The 20,090-nt window shown below is 36.8% G+C and overlaps 1 protein-coding gene across 4 annotated transcripts in view; it reads left to right on the forward strand.

Moving 5' to 3' along the window:
• ADGRA3 (adhesion G protein-coupled receptor A3) overlaps window positions 1-20,090 on the forward strand; it is a 125,934-nt gene that overhangs the window by 61,524 nt on the left and 44,320 nt on the right. For all 4 annotated transcript variants that reach the window (XM_060103610.1, XM_060103619.1, XM_060103591.1 and 1 more), the window contains 6 exons: window positions 1,719-1,790; window positions 3,745-3,905; window positions 5,551-5,764; window positions 12,532-12,696; window positions 15,187-15,388; window positions 16,328-16,483. In XM_060103610.1, the coding sequence (XP_059959593.1) occupies window positions 1,719-1,790; window positions 3,745-3,905; window positions 5,551-5,764; window positions 12,532-12,696; window positions 15,187-15,388; window positions 16,328-16,483 (970 nt within the window). The remainder of the gene's footprint in view (window positions 1-1,718; window positions 1,791-3,744; window positions 3,906-5,550; window positions 5,765-12,531; window positions 12,697-15,186; window positions 15,389-16,327; window positions 16,484-20,090) is intronic.

A 20,090-nucleotide genomic window follows, 5' to 3' on the forward strand; every position in this document is an offset into this window, starting at 1 on the left:
ATTCACTCTGATAGGCCAAAAAAGAAAAGGGCATTGCTTTCATGGTTCTTTTGATTTGCAAGTATACTTTTTGTTTTTTAAGTTCCTAGGCAATTCTTTTATGAAGATCAAAATGATTTTATCCAGCCTTTTTTCTATCAGAAAAATCCTAAGACAGTAAAAATGAATCCAGTGATTTTCTTACTGAAATCCATTATATCAGTATATTAATTTGTGAGGGATTGGTGTTTGTGTAATATTAAGTCTTCCCATCCAGGAATACGTTGCTGCAGGTGTCATGGTAGCAGCTGACCTCTCCCCCATCAATTCTCTTTCCTCTCCTCAGTGGAGAGTCTATCTACCCAATTGTCACTTTCTTCCACACTTGAAGGATGAAACTCAGACTCTGGAGGAGAGGCAGCCCTCCTTGCAGGTCTCAGGACTTCTTCCTTGAGAATTCTAGGTCCAAATATTATCATTCTTTTTTTAAAAATTATTATTTTTTATTTATTTTTGGCTGCATTGGGTCTTTGTCGTTGCATGCGGGCTTTCTCTAGTTGCAGCGAGCAGGGGCTACTCAGCGAGCAGGGACTACCCTTCGTTGCGGTGCACAGGCTTCTCATTGCAGTGGCTTCTCTTTTACGGAGCCCAGGCTCTAGGCGTGCTGTGGCACGAGGGCTCAGTAGTTGTGGCTCATGGGCTCTAGAGTACAGGCTCAGTAGTTGTGGTGCCCAGGCTTAGTTGCTCTGTGGCATGTGGGATCTTCCTGGACCAGGGCTCGAACCCGTGTCCCCTGCACTGGCAGGCGGATTCTTAACCACTGTGCCACAAGGGAAGTCCCAAAATTTTATCATTCTTGTTACTACAATAGGCACAGAAAAGATCTTGTGATGGTTGGATCATGCTGCCATTTTCCCAGAGTCCTTGCTAGCGCCTCCTAAAGGTGGGGTCTGAACAGTCAGCCACCACAATTGAGCACCTACTATATACCCCAGTTTGTTACTAGCTGACAGAGGTACCCCAGTAAATAAGACACACAAGTCCTTCCTCTCCTGGAGCTTATAGTCAAGCATGGAAGAAATCACAAAAAAAGATTTGGTCAAACCATGATGGGTGTAACAAACTACTCATATTGTAGCATAAGGTGTTCTACAATTCGTACAAAACTCTGCAAGTGTTTAGGTATTAAAGCCATGATACAGGGGGAAACGAGAGAGGTTGAGTAATTTACCCAAAGCCAACACGGAATTCTATCCCAAGTCTTTCGTCTTAAACCCTGGACTCATTTCACTCTGCCAACGTATTTTACTGGGTTACTGTCAGCTGTTGCTGGCCCTTCAGACCCTCCTTTTCCATGTTTTTTTTTTTTTTAATTTTTGCTTTCTTATGTGATACTGAGTGAACACATGAAGAATAATTCTAGTTGCAATGAGAGTATGACTGAAGATCTAGTTCAGGAAGTCAACTTTGAGGTTCACATGATATTTGATAGAAAAGTCCTTATCCAGCAGTGATTTTAAATAATTTTGTTTACTGCTTTATATAAGGTTAAGAACAATTTTCTTCTTCAACTTTGGAGAAAATATTTACTAGATGTTTCTCTTCATAAGATTTAAAACAACTTTCATAAATTCTTTATAACAGTAGTTAATGATAGGACATTTTAGGAAATATAAAATAGATGAAATGATATATAATTGTTAGCATTTCTTAAAGTGTAATTATTTCCTTTTTTCCAGGAACCTTTCAGGGAATTTGTTTTCATCATTATCTCAAGGAACTTTTGATTATCTTGGCTCATTACGATCTTTGTAAGTAAGAATTTTCCTCCTGTTTTAGTTTTAGTAAATACATTTTAGTGTTTTAAAATTAAAAAGTTATTATATGGCTTAAGAGACTTCATAGGAAAAGCTTGTGATCTTACAATAATTAGAATCTCACTTGAGAACTTGCATTCACATTGAAAAACATACCATAAACCTTAATAATGTGTTTCAGGCTGAGACAACCATTTTCTCCTTAGAATACTACTCTGTCTCTCTAATTTATATTTAAAGTAAATAAATTGGTAATTTTTTCTCTTTGTGTTTCCAAATCAGAAAATATTTTGTTCAGCTGATTAAATTCCCAAAGCATAAAATATGCCTCCCTCCCTATGAAGAATTTATAGGGCTTCCCTGGTGGTGCAGTGGTTGAGAGTCCGCCTGCCGATGCAGGGGACACGGTTCGTGCCCTGGTCTGGGAGGATCCCACATGCTGCGGAGTGGCTGGGCCCGTGAGCCATGGCCGCTGAGCCTGCGCGTCCGGAGCCTGTGCTCCGCAACGGGAGAGGCCATAGCAGTGAGAGGCCCGCGTACTGCAAAAAAAAAAAAAAGAATTTATAGTTAAGACTATGTTATGCTTTAGCGATTTAATTTTATCCTGTAACTCCATCCCCAAACTGAATTCACAACTTATTACTGACATTTCTAGGCATGCTTACATAGAATGCCTGCTTTATGAAGTCAGTGTAAGGTCGTATTTACATAATTCTCTGTAGCTTTAGAACTGGCTGATTTTTTACCCCCAAAACACAGTTTTATTAAGTGCAAGATTATATAGGAGTTACTTTTGAAGCTAACTGTATCTTCAGATAAACCTTAATGTATTTCAAAGTATAAGTTATAATGATTTCTGTTGGAATTACAGTTAAATATAATGTTTTTCAAATTTTTATGGTATATAACATATGGGCTTGAGTCTCTTTTTCCAGTGAAAAATGTTTTCTCTGCCAGATGTCTCTGTTTGATACATGCTGACTTCTTCCCTTTTTTCTCTTCTCCTCCCCTTCTTTTTTCCCTTCCCTCCTCCTCATCTTTCATTTCCTAAATTTATCATTTCATTCTCATTTAGCAGTTTTCATTGGGATGTAGCTGATAGGTTAGGCGCTCATGGTGCTGCTCACCATGGCAGACATATGTATGTACTTCTAGAATCACACTGCATCAAACTCTATCTGGTCTTTTTGGTACTGCTACGGTTCTTATCCAGAAAACTGCTTTTTAGTGAAAACATCTCCTTTTAGTGGGCTCATGTCAGCCATTTCTGTGAAGTTTAGGAAATAAAAGCTGTAAAAATAATCTGACTTTTGAGACCCTGGATAGCAGCAATGTAGGAAGTATTTTCATCCAAAAATTGGGCAAAATTGCCAGTGTTTATAACTGATAGTGCTGGAAACTGACCAGAAGGTGGTGCTTAGGAATTAGAAGTCAGCCAGTCATCCTAGTCAGATAAACAGAATATAACCATGTGAAACAGTCATATATTGCTTTATGTTGCCAGAATTAACAGACTTTGCAGGTATTTAAGCCAAGAACATGGCAGTGATGCTGGAAAAATTGGAGAAGGCTTCAAGATCCAGTATTTGTGCCACAGACTTGATGAAAGGGTAACAGTTTGATAGACACAAAGGATGGGGATGTGGTATTCCAGTACCCTGGGCTTCAGGAGTTTGTTACATAGATGAGGAATAGATTTTGTTCACATACCAACTTTGATTGAAAGTGGCGTCACTCCCCGAATCAGTAGGGAAGGGAGCTGGGGTTAGGCATTTGGCGTCATCTCAAGGGAAAGGAGACCATAACCAGTTGATGGTACAGTATGTGCTATAGTGTGGTAAGGGTGAGCAGGAATGTGCTTGCCACCCAAAGGGTAAAGCCAACATAAAGCAAAAATGCTATTTAATTCATTCACCATAACCTCTAAATTGCATTTTGTATGCTACAGAGAATTTCAGACTGAGTATCTGCTGTGTGATTGTAACATACTGTGGATGCATCGCTGGGTAAAGGAGAGAAACATCACGGTACGGGACACACGGTGTGTTTATCCTAAGTCTCTTCAGGCCCAGCCAGTCACAGGTGTGAAGCAGGAGTTGTTGACGTGCGGTAAGGAAGACAAACTGAGAAAGGGTTAACTGTATTTTACTTGCTATCTTGTTTTTCCTGACAAACTGCAGAGTTCTGTTTACACATTGGGACTGATTACAGCTGTCAGTCTTCATGGATTTGATAATATTTAATCTTTGCTGACAATTAAGTCAGCTGGATTAAAAAACATTTTTTTGATTGGTGTTTAAAGTTCTTAGGTTCTGAACAGCTTTCTTTATGAAATCCAGTTTCAATAAATAGTATAGATCTTCAGATTTTCTAACAGCAAATCAGGAATTTGTTGATAGTAATAAAATCTCAGGATACAATCACACTTTTTGTTGGTGGGGTGTGAATTGATACAGCCTTTTTGAAGGATATGGCAATATGTATTGGTGTTCTTAAAGAGTTGATACAACTTCATATAGTAATTCTGCATGTAGGGGTTAATTCTTAAGAAATCATCAGCTATGTATGTAAATCTTCAGACTTTGTGAACATATCCTAAATTCTCAAAAATAGGGCATTGGTTTAATTATGGCACATCAATTCAGTGAAATAGTATGCAGCTATTGAAAATCATGAATTTTAAGAATATCTGAAGGCTTGAGGGAAATAACACATTTACCATGTGCTAAATGAAAAACAGAAAACAAAAACATAAACCAAAAACAGTCCTTAAAATGATAGAGGTAGGTACTAGTTTAGTCTTTGTGTTTGAAAATAGACAACTGTATCAATTTTTTCCATTTATTTTTATTATCATTATTGTTGTTTCACATGTAAAATATGCTCATTGGATTAAAGATTTATGAAAAGAAATAATGTATACATATATCAAATTACCTTGGTGTACACATTAAATAACTTATAATTTTGTCAGTTATACCTCCATAAAGATGGGGCGAAAATGAAAAAACTAAAAGAAGAAAAAAAACAAAACCCATACTTAAATTCTTATCACTCATAGGTAGCTAATGTCAAGGATACCTTGGTGTGTATCATCTTCTACAGCTTTTTATTATGTTTTGTCCAAAATATCATACACTAATGTTATTTTGTAACCTTTTGTAACTGGAAATGGTGTAAACTTGTTTCCTCATCATATAAAAGATGCATACCAATCCAATATATAGTTGTGGCCATAACTTATTTTTTTCATTACAGAGATGTAGCCATAGCAATTTCCTTATTACTGCAGATTTAGGTTAATAATTTCTCACTCTATAAACATTAAAAGGATTAATTTCCTTGTGTACATCTTTACATATTAGCTATTTAGATTAGAATACTACTAAAAGTAGAATTAATGTGTTAGACAAAGGGACTAAATATTTTAAAGGCTTTTAATGAGCCAAGAGATTTGTGTACATTTTTGCATATGTAGTTAAAATTTCTCTCTTTTATTTTTCTTACTGGAAGGAAATATATCAGCTTTGTAAAAGTTGATATGAAATGGTTTCATTTTAATTTTACTTAACGGTGCTTTCATCTTGGACCCTCTTAATTCAGTAATAGCTTTGTTGATACTAACATTAGAATGCTGATTACTGAGGAATTTGTTTTTCCATTTTTAAAATTTCAATTAGAATTTCTATAATTTTAAACTTTGGAGTTTGAATATAGTATTATATTTGTTAACTGAGTATTTTACTGTCTCTAGATCCTCCCCTTGAATTACCATCTTTCTATATGACTCCATCTCATCGTCAAGTTGTGTTTGAAGGAGACAGCCTTCCTTTCCAATGCATGGCTTCATATATTGATCAAGACATGCAAGTGTTATGGTATCAGGATGGGCGAATAGTCGAAACTGATGAATCCCAAGGTATCTTTGTTGAAAAGAACATGATTCACAACTGCTCATTGATTGCAAGGTAAACTTTTTTTAGATGAGGAATTGTCTCTGTGGATTTTATTTATCATTTCAGAATTGTACTGTTTAGTTAGAATTTGAATATTTTACCTTCTTGCATTTAAAAAAGCGAACTTCTGACATTTCTTTTCCTGATTGTTACTTATCTTCTAAAATTAAATAGCTATCTTTTCCATCCAGTTTTGGAGGAAAAAAGCATAGGATAAAAGGGAAACACTGTTTAAAAGTGGCAGACTTTTTGTTTAAAGTCTCAAGAGGAAAAAATCTAAACCTTTAGTGCCAAACTTAATTTCTAACAATTTTCTGCTACTAATAAGCTTAGAATTTCACTTTTGGGAACCACCTAATTTTCACTGTCTTAAGATTAATGTAACATTTTAAGATACTTCCTTTTTTCACCCCACTAGTATAAAAGAATATAACACCTGTCAACCCCACGATTGGTGCAAGCACAGCAATAGTTAATTCGAATGAACTTAAAAAGTACAAAAAACAGGATAAAAATAAATATCATGTTATCACTTATCATATTTTATTTTGGTAAAATCTTAATCTGTAGGTATTGAATTTTCTCTTTCCTTCTCTCTGCCTCTCTTTCTGTCTCTGTGTATCTCTCCAAGCCTTTTTCTGTCTCTCTCTGTCTTTCCTTCCTACCAATTTCATAAAGATAAACCTCGGCTTGAATATTGAAGAGTAGATCTGTAGTTTCTCAACTGTCTCCTGGGGCACTTTAGGGTAGTATTACAAAAGCATCATGAAAAAATTACCAAGAAACTAAAAGCTGTCTGAGTTGAGACTCAGGTTTGGGAATTTTGAGGTTCGAATATTCTATTTTATAATATCTCTTTCTCTTCTGAGATTTTCTATCTGTCTGTTAGAAGCATATTTTCACTTGTGTCTTTTAACTTTTATAGTAGATACCCTTAAATCCTTGCTTTCATATTCCAGTATCTGGGTCATCTTGGGATCATCACCTTGACTATTTTTCTTATGAATATGGTTTATATTTCCCTATTTAAAAAATATTGTTTATATGTCTGGTAACGTTGGATTGTATCCTGGACATTGTGAATGATTTGCTATAGAAAAGTTGACAGAGTACAGCTTATGGGACAAATCTGGCCTATGAATTTTTTTTTATAGTTTTAAATGGTTACATTTCAAATGGTTTAAAAGTACCTACATAATATTCTCAGTGTTGCGTCTTGGTCAGCAAAGCCTAAAGTATTTACTATCTGGCCTTCAAAGAAAAAGTTTGCTGACCCCTGACTCTGGATTCCTTTGTATTCTTCTCAAGACAGCTAGTTTTGTTTCATTGAACAGTTACCTTGGTTAAATTCAAACTCCTAGATCTGGCTTTTCTGTATTAGGCAGCCACTGAAATCTGCTTGGTGTTTGCCCTGTCTGCACGTAGGTCAGGGTCAGTTAAAGAGCTGGGTGGATTTTATATGCAGAAGTTTGGGCTTCCAGCCAGGCTCCTTTCTACCTCTGTCCTCTGATTTTTCAACCAGTAAGATTTTGAGTTTCTATTTGAATAATGCCTGCCCTTGGGCAAAAGCCATTAAAAAATTTCCTGGTTACTCCCCACTACCAATCCCTTCTTCCTACTGTCAGGTCCTCTTTGGTTTCTGCTTGCTTTGGATCACTCTCCATGTGTTCAGATAGTTATCATATTGTAGTTTTGTTCACAGCTTATAACTAACTGTTAATTGCAGGGAGGGTGGTTTGATAGGAGCCACTCTGCTATTACCAGAAGCAGAGTTCTTTTATTAGAGGATAAGATTGTTAGGAAAGTTTTTTATATGTTCTTTGCACTTAATATTAAGTTCTAGTGAGAAGATTCCAATTGTTACATTATTCTTACTGTGTGATAATTTCACAAGTGTATACATATGTCAAAACTTACCAAATTGTATATATATATGTATTTTTTTGGCTGTTGTTGGGTCTTGGTTGCTGAGTGCAGGCTTTCTCTAGCTGCGGCGAGCAGGGGCTACTCTTTGTTGTGGTGCGTGGGCTTCTCGTTGCAGTGGCTTCCCTTGTTGCTGAGCACAGGCTCTAGGCGCTCGGCTTCAGTAGTTGCAGCACGCGGACCCGTGGGCTCAGTAGTTTTGGCGCACGGGCTTAGTTGCTCCGTGGGATGTGGGATCTTCCCAGACCAGGGATAGAACCCGTGTCCCCTGCATTGGCAGGCAGATTCTTAACCACTGCACCACCAGGGAAGTCCCCAAATTGTATATTTTAAGCAGTTTATTTTATGAGTAGACAATAATTGACATATAATACAACAATAAAGCTTTAAAAATGTAATAGAACCCTTTTCTGAATAAAGGAGCCTTTTTTAAAATTTTATTGAAAAGTATAGTTGATTTACAGTGTTGTGTTAATTTCTGCTCTACAGCAAAGTGACTGAATTATATGTATATTATTCTTTGTTATATTCTTTTCCATTATTGTTTATCACAGGATATTGAATACAGTTCCAAGAGCTTTAATTTAACTCTTAAATTTTGTAGCTATAAAGTAACTAGATTTACTTTATAAATTTATTTCTGTAAGTCATGTTTAAATTAATCTAAATTCCTTTAGCATTACAAAAAAAATTAATTCTAAGGATAGGAACTTCACCTAACATTTTTTTTTGTTGGTAGGGACACTTACCAAAGTGAAAATCTTTCATATGAAGACTGAAAAGTCCTTTACACAGAGTTAACCCCAGAATAATAAAGAAGTTGTAGGAAAAGGAAATATGTGCTTATTGGACTGGTTAACCTCATACACCTCTTGATTCTTCATTGGTCTCCTCATGTCGTTGATCCTTCATTAGTAAGAATCAGAGTTTGTATTTTTCCTAGACGCTGAAATTGAAGCTACCTCCTTCTCCTTAAATCTCCTAATATGTCGTGTTGAGGATTCCTGAAAAATTTATTCCGATAATTGATTTTAGACATTGAAGGTATTGCTGAAAGTTAGGTTAGGACCATATTCCCCAGAGGGTATGCTAATGTGTCCTGGGGTGCCACAGTGTGTTAACGGAGGTGCTGTGTGGTATTTTAAGTGTTTGAGCATAGTGATACTGGACATTTGTGAGACATGACACAGCTACCAGCTCCAGGCAGTTAGGGTGTTGAATTTACATGATGCTGCATCCCTTTTGCTGGTGCCATACTTTAGATAATGGGATTTTGAGTTACTATGGTGCAAAGCAAGTAGTGTGTGAAAATCATTTTGGAACAAGGAATATAGTTGTCACTGTTTGATCTGTATATAATGTTTGATTAATTTTGGAGTGCCCAATAGGCATGCACAACCCCTTAGGAAGTAGTTGTGGTTAAGAATGAAATACTTATTTTAATTGATGTGTTTTTTTTTTTCAAATGGCTACTAAGTTATTAGGACATATATACACAGTTTTAGGATTGCATTTAGTCATTGGAACCACCCTAGGTGTGTTTTTTTTGTTTTTCTTTCTATTTTATTCTGTTATAGTCAATTGCATTTTTTAACATCTTTATTGGAGTATAATTGCTTTACAATGTTGTGTTAGTTCCTGCTGTGTAACAAGGTGAATCAGCTATACGTATACATATAACCCCATACCCCCTTCCTCTTGCACCTCCCACCTACCCTCCCTATCCCACCCCTCTAGGTGGTCACAAAGCACCGAGCTGATCTCCCTATGCTATGCAGCTGCTTCCCACTAGCTATCTATTTTACGTTTGGTAGTGTATATATGTCCATGCCACTCTCTCACTTCGTCCCAGCTTACCCTCCCCTGCACCGTGTCCTCCAGTCCATTTTCTACATCTGCGTCTTTATTCCTCTCCTGCCCCTAGGTTCATCAGAACCTTTTTTTTTTTTTTTTTAGATTCCATATATATGTGTTAGCATACGGTATTTATTTTTCTCTTTCTGGCTTACTGTACTCTGTATGACAGACTCTCTAGGTCCATCCACCTCACTACAAATAACTCAATTTCATTTCTTTTTATGGCTGAGAAATATCCTGTTGTATATATGTGCCACATCTTCTTTATCCATTCATCTGTTGATGGACACTTAGGTTGCTTCCATGTCCTGGCTATTGTAAATAGTGCTGCAGTGAACATTGTGGTACATGACTCTTTTTGAATTATGGTTTTCTCAGGGTATATGCACAGTAGTGGAATTGCTGGGTCATATGGTAGTTCTACTTTTAGTTTTTTAAGGGACCTCCATACTGTTCTCCATAGTGGCTGTATCAATTTACATTCCCACCAACAGTGAAAGAGGGTTCCCTTTTCTCCACACCCTCTCCAGCATTTATTGTTTCTAGATTTTTTGATGATGGCCATTCTGACCGGTGTGAGGTGATACCTCATTGTAGTTCTGATTTACATTTCTCTAATGATTAGTGATATTGAGCATCCTTTCATGTGTTTGTTGGCAATCTGTATATCTTCTTTGGAGAAATGTCTGTTTAGGTCCTCTGCTCATTCTTGGATTGGATTGTTTGTTTTTTTGATATTGAGCTGCATGAGCTGCTTGTAAATTTTGGAGATTAATCCTTTGTCAGTTGCTTCCTTTGCAAATATTTTCTCCTGTTCTGAGGGTTGTCTTTTCGTCTTGTTTATGGTTTCCTTTGCTGTGCAAAAGCTTTTAAGTTTCATTAGGTCCCATTTGTTTATTTTTGTTTTTATTTCCATTTCTCTAGGAGGTGGGTCAGAAAGGATCTTGCTGTGATTTATGTCATAGGGTGTTCTGCCTATGTTTTCCTCTTAAGAGTTTGATAGTGTCTGGCCTTACATTTAGGTCTTTAATCCATTTTGAGTTTATTTTTGTGTATGGTGTTAGGGAGTGTTCTAATTTCATTCTTTTACCTGTAGCTGTCCAGTTTTCCGAGCACCACTTACTGAAGAGGCTGTCTTTTCTCCATTGTATATTCTTCACTTCTTTATCAAAGATAAGTTGACCATATGTACATGGGTTTATCTCTGGGCTTCCTATCCTGTTCCATTGATGTACATTTCTGTTTTTGTGCCAGTACCATACTGTCTTGATTACTGTAGCTTTGTAGTATAGTCTGAAGTCAGGGAGCCTCATTCCTCCAGCTTCATTTTTCTTTCTCAAGATTACTTTGGCTATTTGGGGTCTTTTGTGTTTCCATACAAACTGTAAAAATTTTTGTTCTAGTTCTGTGAAAAATACCATTGGTAGTTTGATAGGGATTGCATTGAATCTGTAGATTGTTTTCACCCTAGGTGTTTCTTTTAGGCTAGGGGCATTGTAGAAATTATCTAGTCAGTGAAGGAACCATGAACCAAGAAAATCTGGGGATCTCTGGATTAGAGAATGCTTTTTATTGCCAAAATTCTTTATACACTTCTTCCTAGTTCAATAGAGTTATGCAAAGTATAATGTTTGACAGACTTTCTGGTTATTTAAATTTAATGTCAAACTCTTCTGTGTCATTTTACCTTGAATATATTTCAATGTTTTAGTTTGTTTACTAACTTACTAAAGATGATAAATATTTTCTTTGATTCAGAATCACAGTGCCTCAAAGTCTTTATAAGAACATTTGTTGTTGTGTAGCCATTAATCATTTTAGGAAGCTAGAAAAATGTGTTTTAATTTCAAGGCATTATTTTGTTAAGTTAATTAAAATTATACATGCTTTATGTCTAATGATTTATTTGTATCTACATAAAAGCAAAGTATAATAGATCATGTGGGGGGAATAACGTTTAATTGAAGGTTCTGACATTTGCTCTTTAATTAATAGGCTTTATATTAGAGAATTATGATTTCATCTTGAAAGTTGAATTTTCTGACAGCTACTTAGAAATATAGCTGTTAAAAGTTGACGTGTCCTTTTAAATGGAAAGCTACTTTTGTTAAAGCATTAATTGGTAATTTATTAAATCTTTTGAGAGACTTAACAAGTTTTAACCCCTTTTCCACAAAATATTTCATCTTAAATATTAATTACACACTTCATAATATTAGTCTTCTTCATGCTTGAGTATGGATCTGAAAAGGTAGATGTAACTTGGAAACTCTCTATTGGTTTTTTTTTAAATTATCATTTTGTTTTTGATTTTTTCTTTTTTTATTGAAGTATAGTTGATTTATAATGTGTTAGTTTCAGTTGTACAGCAAAGTGATTCAGTTATGCATGTATGCATGTATCTATTTCAGATTCTTCTCCCTTATAGGTTATTCCAAAATATTGAGTGATGTTCCCTGTGGTTACCATTTTATATACAGGAGTGTGTGTATACTGATCCCAAACACTCCTCCCCCCTTTCCCCTTTAGCAACCATAAGTTTGTTTTCTATGTCTGTGGGTCTATTTCTGTTTTTATTGCTTGTATGTGTAATCTAAAAAAAAAAAAGGTTACAAATGAACTTTCAAACAAAACAGAAATTGAGTCTCCTTTAGTTTTGCTGAAGGAAGTGCCATGATGTTTCTGCCTTGGCCCTTGGTTTCTGCTCCCTGTGGTGGCCTGCCCTCCCTTTTCTTGGAGGGAGAAGTCTCAGTGCCACTCCATTCATTCTTCTGCTATAGCTTTTACCATAGTATTTTAGGTCTCCCTTTACCTGCCTGTCTTGACCTGCTGCTGAAGTATGTAAATGGAGGGGTTATTTTTTATTATTATTATTATTTTTAATCTAGCAAGCAAGCGCTTGGCCTACAGCATACATTCATGTTTGCTCAAAGAATGATTGAAGCACATGTTGTCTTCCTTCTTACCTAACCATATTTTCTCTCTCTTTCTTCATGCAGTGCCCTAACCATTTCTAATATCCAGGCTGGATCGACTGGAAATTGGGGCTGCCATGTCCAGTCCAAACGTGGGAACAATACGAGAACCGTCGATATTGTGGTCTTAGAAAGCTCTGCACAGTACTGTCCTCCCGAGAGGGTGGTAAACAATAAAGGCGATTTCAGGTCAGTGACATGGAGAGTGCTGGAGAGGGCTGACTGGCCCCTCATCTTTTTATTCTCAAAGGCATAGACATATGTGATCGGTCTCCTATCCTCAGAAAGAAAATTTGAGAAATGTATGTGTATTCACATATATATCCTTATATATCTAAGGACTACCCATAAGTGATTTCAGAATCATTTATGGAGATTAAGTGCTAATAGCATTTCCTGGTTTTTTTAAGGGCTTTTTTGGATGACCTTTGGAAGGTTTTGTGGTGCTAATTGACTTTTAACCATAGGCAGTTAAGTAGGCATCGTAATTAGCAGAAACACTAACCATTATTCCTCCCCTTTGGTCTTCTGGCAATTAAGCAAGAGGGACTTTGAGAAAGGAAGGCTGTTGGGTGGTCTGAAAGCTGGGGAGCCACTAGTGTTGGACTCTGTTAAGATGATCAGAATGGGTTAAATACTGTGATTTGTTTGCTGGTTTTTTAGTAGAAAGTTTAGAATTTGTGAGAGCTAACAACTTTTACCTTAGACTCTCCTTACTTTCAAAGTTGCTTTAAAACATTATCTTTAAATATGTCATTTACCTAAAGTTCTTTATGTTTAGAATTTTAGTAGTGAGTTATATAGTTAATATAAATGAAGGGAAATATGTAGCTCTGTAAAGCAGCATAAAGATTGTTGAATACCCAGTTTATAGCTGTCTTATGATTGGTGATATTGCTGCCTTGTGGCTGTAAGTCTGGTTTTTAAGGATAAGAAAAAAACCCTTTGGTGTTAATCTTTCAAGTCAAAGGTTGAGAAGCAATAACATCTTTACCTCAGCTACTTCTTCATTGATTTTTTTTAAATTGTCTTTCTTCCTCCTCCCCCTCCCCCTTTTAAAATTCTCCTTGACATGAATGTGTGGAAATCATAATTTATTATTGCCAATGGATAAGTTTTTTATGTGGATTAACTGTTAATCTATAATATTTAAATATTTAAAGTATACTTTAAAGTGCAATATATAACATTTGTTAATTTTGTTAAATTCAACATCTTCATTAAATAGTCATCGTATGTTTTCTGCTTATGGTGGATTTTCTGTTTTTACTCATAGTTTTGGAGTGTTTTCCATTTTTAAAAATAGAAGTAGAGTCTAATCATTTAACTGATTAATGAATTATTTATCTTTTGACATTCTGTAAGATATTATACAGTTACAACTTCCACTGCATTAATAAGATTTAGTTTAGTCTTGCTTGATCTTTTATATAGTTTTTCATAATGCATTCTATTTTGGTGTGGCTGATATTATAATTTAGCAGTTCATATGTTATGAGTCAGCTATAACTTTTATTAAATATGTTATTTTCATTCCCAGTTTTGGAGAAATAGAGCTCAAATAACAAAGATTTCTCTCAATCCAGTTAGTGCTGATCCATACCAGCAGGTCAGTGTAGTCACTTCCCTTGCACAGTGACTGTACAATTTATCTGGGCTTCACCCAGATAAATTCGGTTGTATGTATTGGACGTCTTCAAGACCCACCCCCCGCCATCCCAGCCAAGTGCAGAAGTTTGCTAAAAGGACTTATGGGATTCAGCGTATAGCTGTAGTGACATCTAAGATATAGTGATACAGTAATATACATAGCTGGATAATAAGGGAAAAAGACACAGGTGGGTTCTGGAGAGATCCACGTGTAAGGTTCTTGATTATCTCTGCCTCCCAGGAAGGTCACACAGAGCTCACTACTCCTCAAGCCTTGAAAAGACGGCAGCCTCTGTATAGTGTTTCTGCCCAGGGAAGCCCACTGGAGACACAGCACCCAAAGTTCTTGTTGGGAGCTGGTCATATAGGCATCCTCTGCCTACCTGATACCAAAATTTCAGACCCCCAGGAAGAAAGCATGTGCTCAGCATACACCATATTGCTTGTCCAGACAGTCTAGGTACAGTGAATCACCCTTACCAGTTAACTGTTTATGGGAACACTCCAAGCCCCAAGTTCCTAGGTGCCACCGAAGGGCCAGCATTGCAAGCAGGCCTTTCTAAGGAGAACAGTCTTGGGCCTGCTATGGTAGCTCTTTTCTACACGTATACTAACTCTCCTTCTGTGAAAGGGCAAATTCTATTTATATTGGATAAGATTCTGACCTTATGTAACTAATGGTTATATAAGCCAACAATATAGTAACAGTAATTAAAAAGAAACCCAGGACCATTTGGTGTACCATTTTTCTTTTCTACTGGGTAAGATACAATTTCCCTGTCTGTTTATACGTAGAATATTTTAGGAAAATATTCTGTTAGGGTAATAAAATACACTTGGCTGATAGCTTAAAACGGTTTAGTCCATTTTAACTTAAAAAAATTTTTTTTGGTCCTTATTATTAAAGGAATTTTGTTTCTTCTTGATTTTTCTCTGATTCTGTGTGACATGTTCTAGACCTTGATTTTCCTTTGCTGTTACTAGTGTCAGTGTAGGTTCCCTTAGGCCATTTTGTCTTCGTCTCTCTAGGTGGCCCAGAACGCTGGCAGGCATTACCGCACATCTGCAGTGTACTCGGAATACCCACAGCGGTGGTATCTATCCCGGAAACGCCCAGGATGAGAGAAAGGCCTGGCGCAGATGTGATCGAGGTGGCTTTTGGGCGGATGATGATTATTCTCGCTGCCAGTATGCAAATGATGTCACTAGAGTTCTTTATATGTTCAATCAGGTAACTGGAAAGTCTTCAGATCGGCCGAGGGTGCTAATAAAACGTGGTACTCACACCAAATACATAAGATTTTTTTTTAATACTAGTAAAGCATAGGATTTGGTGTTTATACTTCAGTGGACTGTGTCTTTGGGATCAGACCTGTCCTTCTCAACCAGAGAAGGGCATCTCTGGCATCACTCTTCCTTTCCAGTTACGACCTGACTCTGTGCCTTTGCCTGAAATACCTTCATCATCTGTATCTCCAGGCAAAATCCCAACCATCCTTCAAGTGCACCTGGGAAGCTACCCTTTAGTTCCTTTTATAAATCCTTTGTCACAAGTGATCCCTTGTTGCACTTGTACTATTCGTATGCTTTTTCTTATCTCTGCTTCTGTGTGTCTTTTTTTAAACCATAGCAGATTATAAGCGGCTGGCAGGTGCTTTCTGTGTGTTACACATTTTCTTACGTTCCTCTGCACCTGATATACCCGTTTTGTAATGGCTGGTGCTGAGTCGTGTTTAAGTCAATAAATAAACAAATGGGCAACGTTACTGGCAGTGCATGGCAATACAGATAAGAGGCAAATAAGTGATTCATGCTCCCATGTGGCAGGAGTTCCAGACCAGATATTGATGCTTCCTGGCTGGAATACTCGGGAAAGGTGTTACTAGGCAATTGGAATTGAGTATATATAGAATTTGGCTAGGTAGACATGAAGAGATTGTGCAGCCCATTTATGTACTGTTATATTCCATTCCAAGTTAAAAATAATTCCTTCAGGTAAGTTTCCAATAATATTTCAGTCTTCTCAGTTTTGGGAAAGCACTTTAAGAAGGTCATAGTGAGTAAATGATAAAAAATTTGAATTCATTGCCATGTTTTGAAATGCAAAGGTAAGATGTCAAAATTGTGTCCATCATTTTGCTAAGTGCTTCTCTTTGCCTTTTTAATATAGATGCCCCTCAATCTTACCAACGCTGTGGCCACAGCCCGACAATTATTGGCTTACACTGTGGAAGCAGCCAACTTTTCTGACAAGATGGATGTTATATTTGTGGCTGAAATGATAGAGAAGTTCGGAAGATTTACTAAAGAGGAAAAATCAAAAGAGGTATTTTCTGGTTCAGATTTGTAGCATATAGCTTATCAGCAAATGGTCATGTGATAGGGTTGAATCTGTATTTTGAAAGGCTGTTTATGTTTGCTGTATTTGAACTAAATATGCCTTTTAACTTCTAAAATTGTCATTGAAAAACCTATGCTCCATTATAGTGACTTGTTGGGAAGAGGAGAGGTGAACTGTCAGTTCTTGGAAATTACCGTGATGGGTCAGAGCCAGTCTGTGAGAAAGCAGCGTCCTGCATCCACGTTGTAGGTCAGCCTGGCTGCTTCTCTCCGGCTGCCTGGGATTTCTCTTCTCCACACTGTCAGGTGTTCATCCTTCTTAATGAGAGTTTTAGGCTCCCAGATCTTGTGTTAAATTGCTTAACTGCTTTTGGAATGTCCTAGAGAAGTGAAAGACTACTTTAGGAACTTAAAAAAAAATTCCATATGATTAAAATACACAAGTTATGAAAATTTAATAGCTTTGAAAAGGGGCCACGTTAAAACTGTGATACGCTTGTCCAGATGATATCCTTTAAGGGAAAACTTTGACAACCACGGTTTTCAGAATGAATGAGCAGCAAATAATGTTTTGAATAAGTTTTTAGATCCAGATTAACATATTCTTAAACTTTAAGTTTCCAACTAGGTGAGAGCTTTATATAAACTGTTTCTCTTGTGATAAAATCACTTACATAAAAATGAATTTTAGAGGTAGAAGAAACTTGGATTAGGTCATACACTGAAGCCCAGAGAAAATAAAATGATTTACCTAAGGTTTTTCCGCTAGGTTAGTGCAGGGCTGAAAACAGAACCCAAGAACCTTGGCTGTCTAATCCAGAAGTTTCTGCTCTATAACATTTACTTTCTAGTACAGTGTTGCCCTGTCATTGTATTCCAAAAGTTCTGTGGGGAAAAGACTGGACTAAACAAAGTCTAATGTATTTCTTTATGTGGGACATCTCAGATTCGTTAATGTGCAAAAAGGTAAGTAATATGCCTTTTTCCTTAAATCATTTAACCAAGGAATTTTTTTTGTATAGTATCTATTAATATCTTGCATTTTGGTGGTAAGTTTTGAAACTGCAGCCCTGGTACATTAGGTACTTTACTTGATGTGACGTAGCTGTTAAAGGAAAGAAAAGAGTGACATGTATGTAAATGGGATTCAGGTCAACGGACCACTTGACGATGAGTTAGCATTTCTGTGTTGTTATCTGAACTTCAGACCACAGTTTCCTGATGAACTGTTCTCTTGCTTGATTGTGTCTTTGGGCCACAGCCTGCTTCGCATGGTAAATTTTTCTAGCCCTGGGAGGAGCCATGTGAATTCTGCTTCTGTGGTAATACTGCTCTCCCTTGTTGATTATAATCACAGGTTAGCTGCCCACATGATTAGAAGTCATTCATGGAAGGTGGTCACTAGAGTAATTGGAATGACATTTGGAATGTGGACCTGGAGAAAGATTTTGCCATCATGTAATAGATGTTTATTCCCATGCTGCCCTGTTTTGGTGTGAGGGACTTTTGCACACCTCCCAACTCAGGAAGAGCAATGCGGTACATTCCACCATGTTTGCTGCTGTGTGGAAAAAATGGTCTGCTGCTTTAGTATGTTCTTAGGGGGAAGCATCTTGTTGAGGACTGGAAGTGGACCTGGTTCGTGAGTTATTAACCATGGACCCTTTGTTTTTAAAATGGGGGATGATACTTGCCCTGTGTAACGTGCGAAGTTTGTGTGCGCAAGTGAGAAATATAGGTGAAACTATTTTGCAGAATCATTGCAAAGGTAGGTTATACTTTTTATAAGGTTGGGAAATTTAACATTATTATGATCTCAGAGATTACGAAAGAGGTCCTTAAAAAAAAAAATCACGAGACTGCTTTAGTTACTTACCTACAAACTTAGTTTGAAGGAGATTGCTGTCACTTTCACTGGCTAACATAGGAGGTAAAATTTTAATCATCTTTGGGAACAAATGATGGCAACTTATTAAGTATAAATAGAAGAAATAGGAAAATTATTCAGGATTGAACAATTGAGGTATAAATGTAATATTACCTATGATGCAGTGACAGATATCTGATTCCTTGGAAACTTAGACTGCAGGCCATTGCTTTCACTGTTTAATACTATATTGAGAGGCAATCATGAGGCTTAAGGGCTACATTTTAAGTTAATTACCACTGCATAAAATTATGCCGAGGTATTCTTAATGCATATAGCATAATTGGACAAACAATTAAATTGATTTTTCTATTACGACCATAAAGTTATTCTGCTGTGGATTTTGTTATAACTAAAATAACCTGTGATTGAATCTAGCCAAGACAGGGTGGTACTCTATTGTCTTAGGTGGGTGCTGGAAGCAATCAAACTGCCAGATCTAAATGATTTGTTTACTGAGGTCTTTTAAAAAGAGCTGAAGGTTGTCTGTCAGGCAGTGTCTGTTCCATATTTACGATAGTGATTTCTCTTATGAAAATAAATGTATATCCATTTCAGAAGATGAGAAAGTGTATGAAGATTAGAGTTAGTTACATGGTATCGTCTCCTTCCTGTGCTCTCATTTTAAATATGTGAGTAAGGCATGCACCTTAATGCTAATTTACTACATTTTTATGTACAGATTTTTTTAAATGTAAAGTTCTTTCATTTATTCATTTTAAGACATAATCACTTCAGTGTTGATAGTTATGTTTCTTTTTCATTTCGGTATTTTTAATGTTTTATTCCTTCATCTTACTTGTCAGACTTTTCTGTAAAGATTTTCAAAGACCCAGCTTCTGGCCTTTTGATCCTTCCACCACATGGTTTCTCAAATGTGTGTGTGTGTGTGTGTGTGTGTCATGATCACCTGGAAGGTTTGTTAAACACAGACTGGTAGGCCCCATGCCCTGAGGTTCTGATTCAGTAGGTCTGTGAGGGAGTCTGAGAATTGGCATTTCTACAAATTCCAGGTGATACTGGGCAACAAGTCTTTGGCACAGGCTTTGAGAACCAGGGTAGAATCTTCATTTTCTATCCTTATCTTGCTTTTTTAAAAAAGTTCTCTTTGGGGCTTCCCTGGTGGTGCAGTGGTTGAGAGTCTACCTGCCGATGCAGGGGACACAGGTTCGTGCCCCGGTCTGAGAAGATCCCACATGCCGCGGAGCAGCTGGGCCTGTGAGCCATGGCCGCTGAGCCTGCGCATCCGGAGCCTGTGCTCCGCAACGGGAGAGGCCACAGCAGTGAGAGGCCCGCGTACCACAAAAAAAAAAAAGTTCTCTTTGGGTTTAACTTTTTAAAAACTTTCCAGAAACTTTTTTTTAATCGGAAAATTCCAAAAACATAGGAGAAGGGATGTTATTATTAATACTTTTTAAAAATACCTTTCACAAACCTTCAACAATTTTCAGTATTTACCAATCTTGTTTCATCTCTCTTATCCACTCATCTCCTCTGTCTTCTATCCCTCCCGCCTTCTCTCTCTCTGTCTCACTCGCTGTATCTTTCTTTTTCATTGCTGGAACATTTAATAGCAAATTTTAGATGTCACATTTCATCCATAATTTTTTTTAATTATAGGGAATTTTAAAATAGAACCATGATACTGTTATTATATCACCCAAAT

Source organism: Mesoplodon densirostris, chromosome 1, assembly GCF_025265405.1.
Source record: "Mesoplodon densirostris isolate mMesDen1 chromosome 1, mMesDen1 primary haplotype, whole genome shotgun sequence".
NCBI lineage: Eukaryota > Metazoa > Chordata > Mammalia > Artiodactyla > Ziphiidae > Mesoplodon > Mesoplodon densirostris.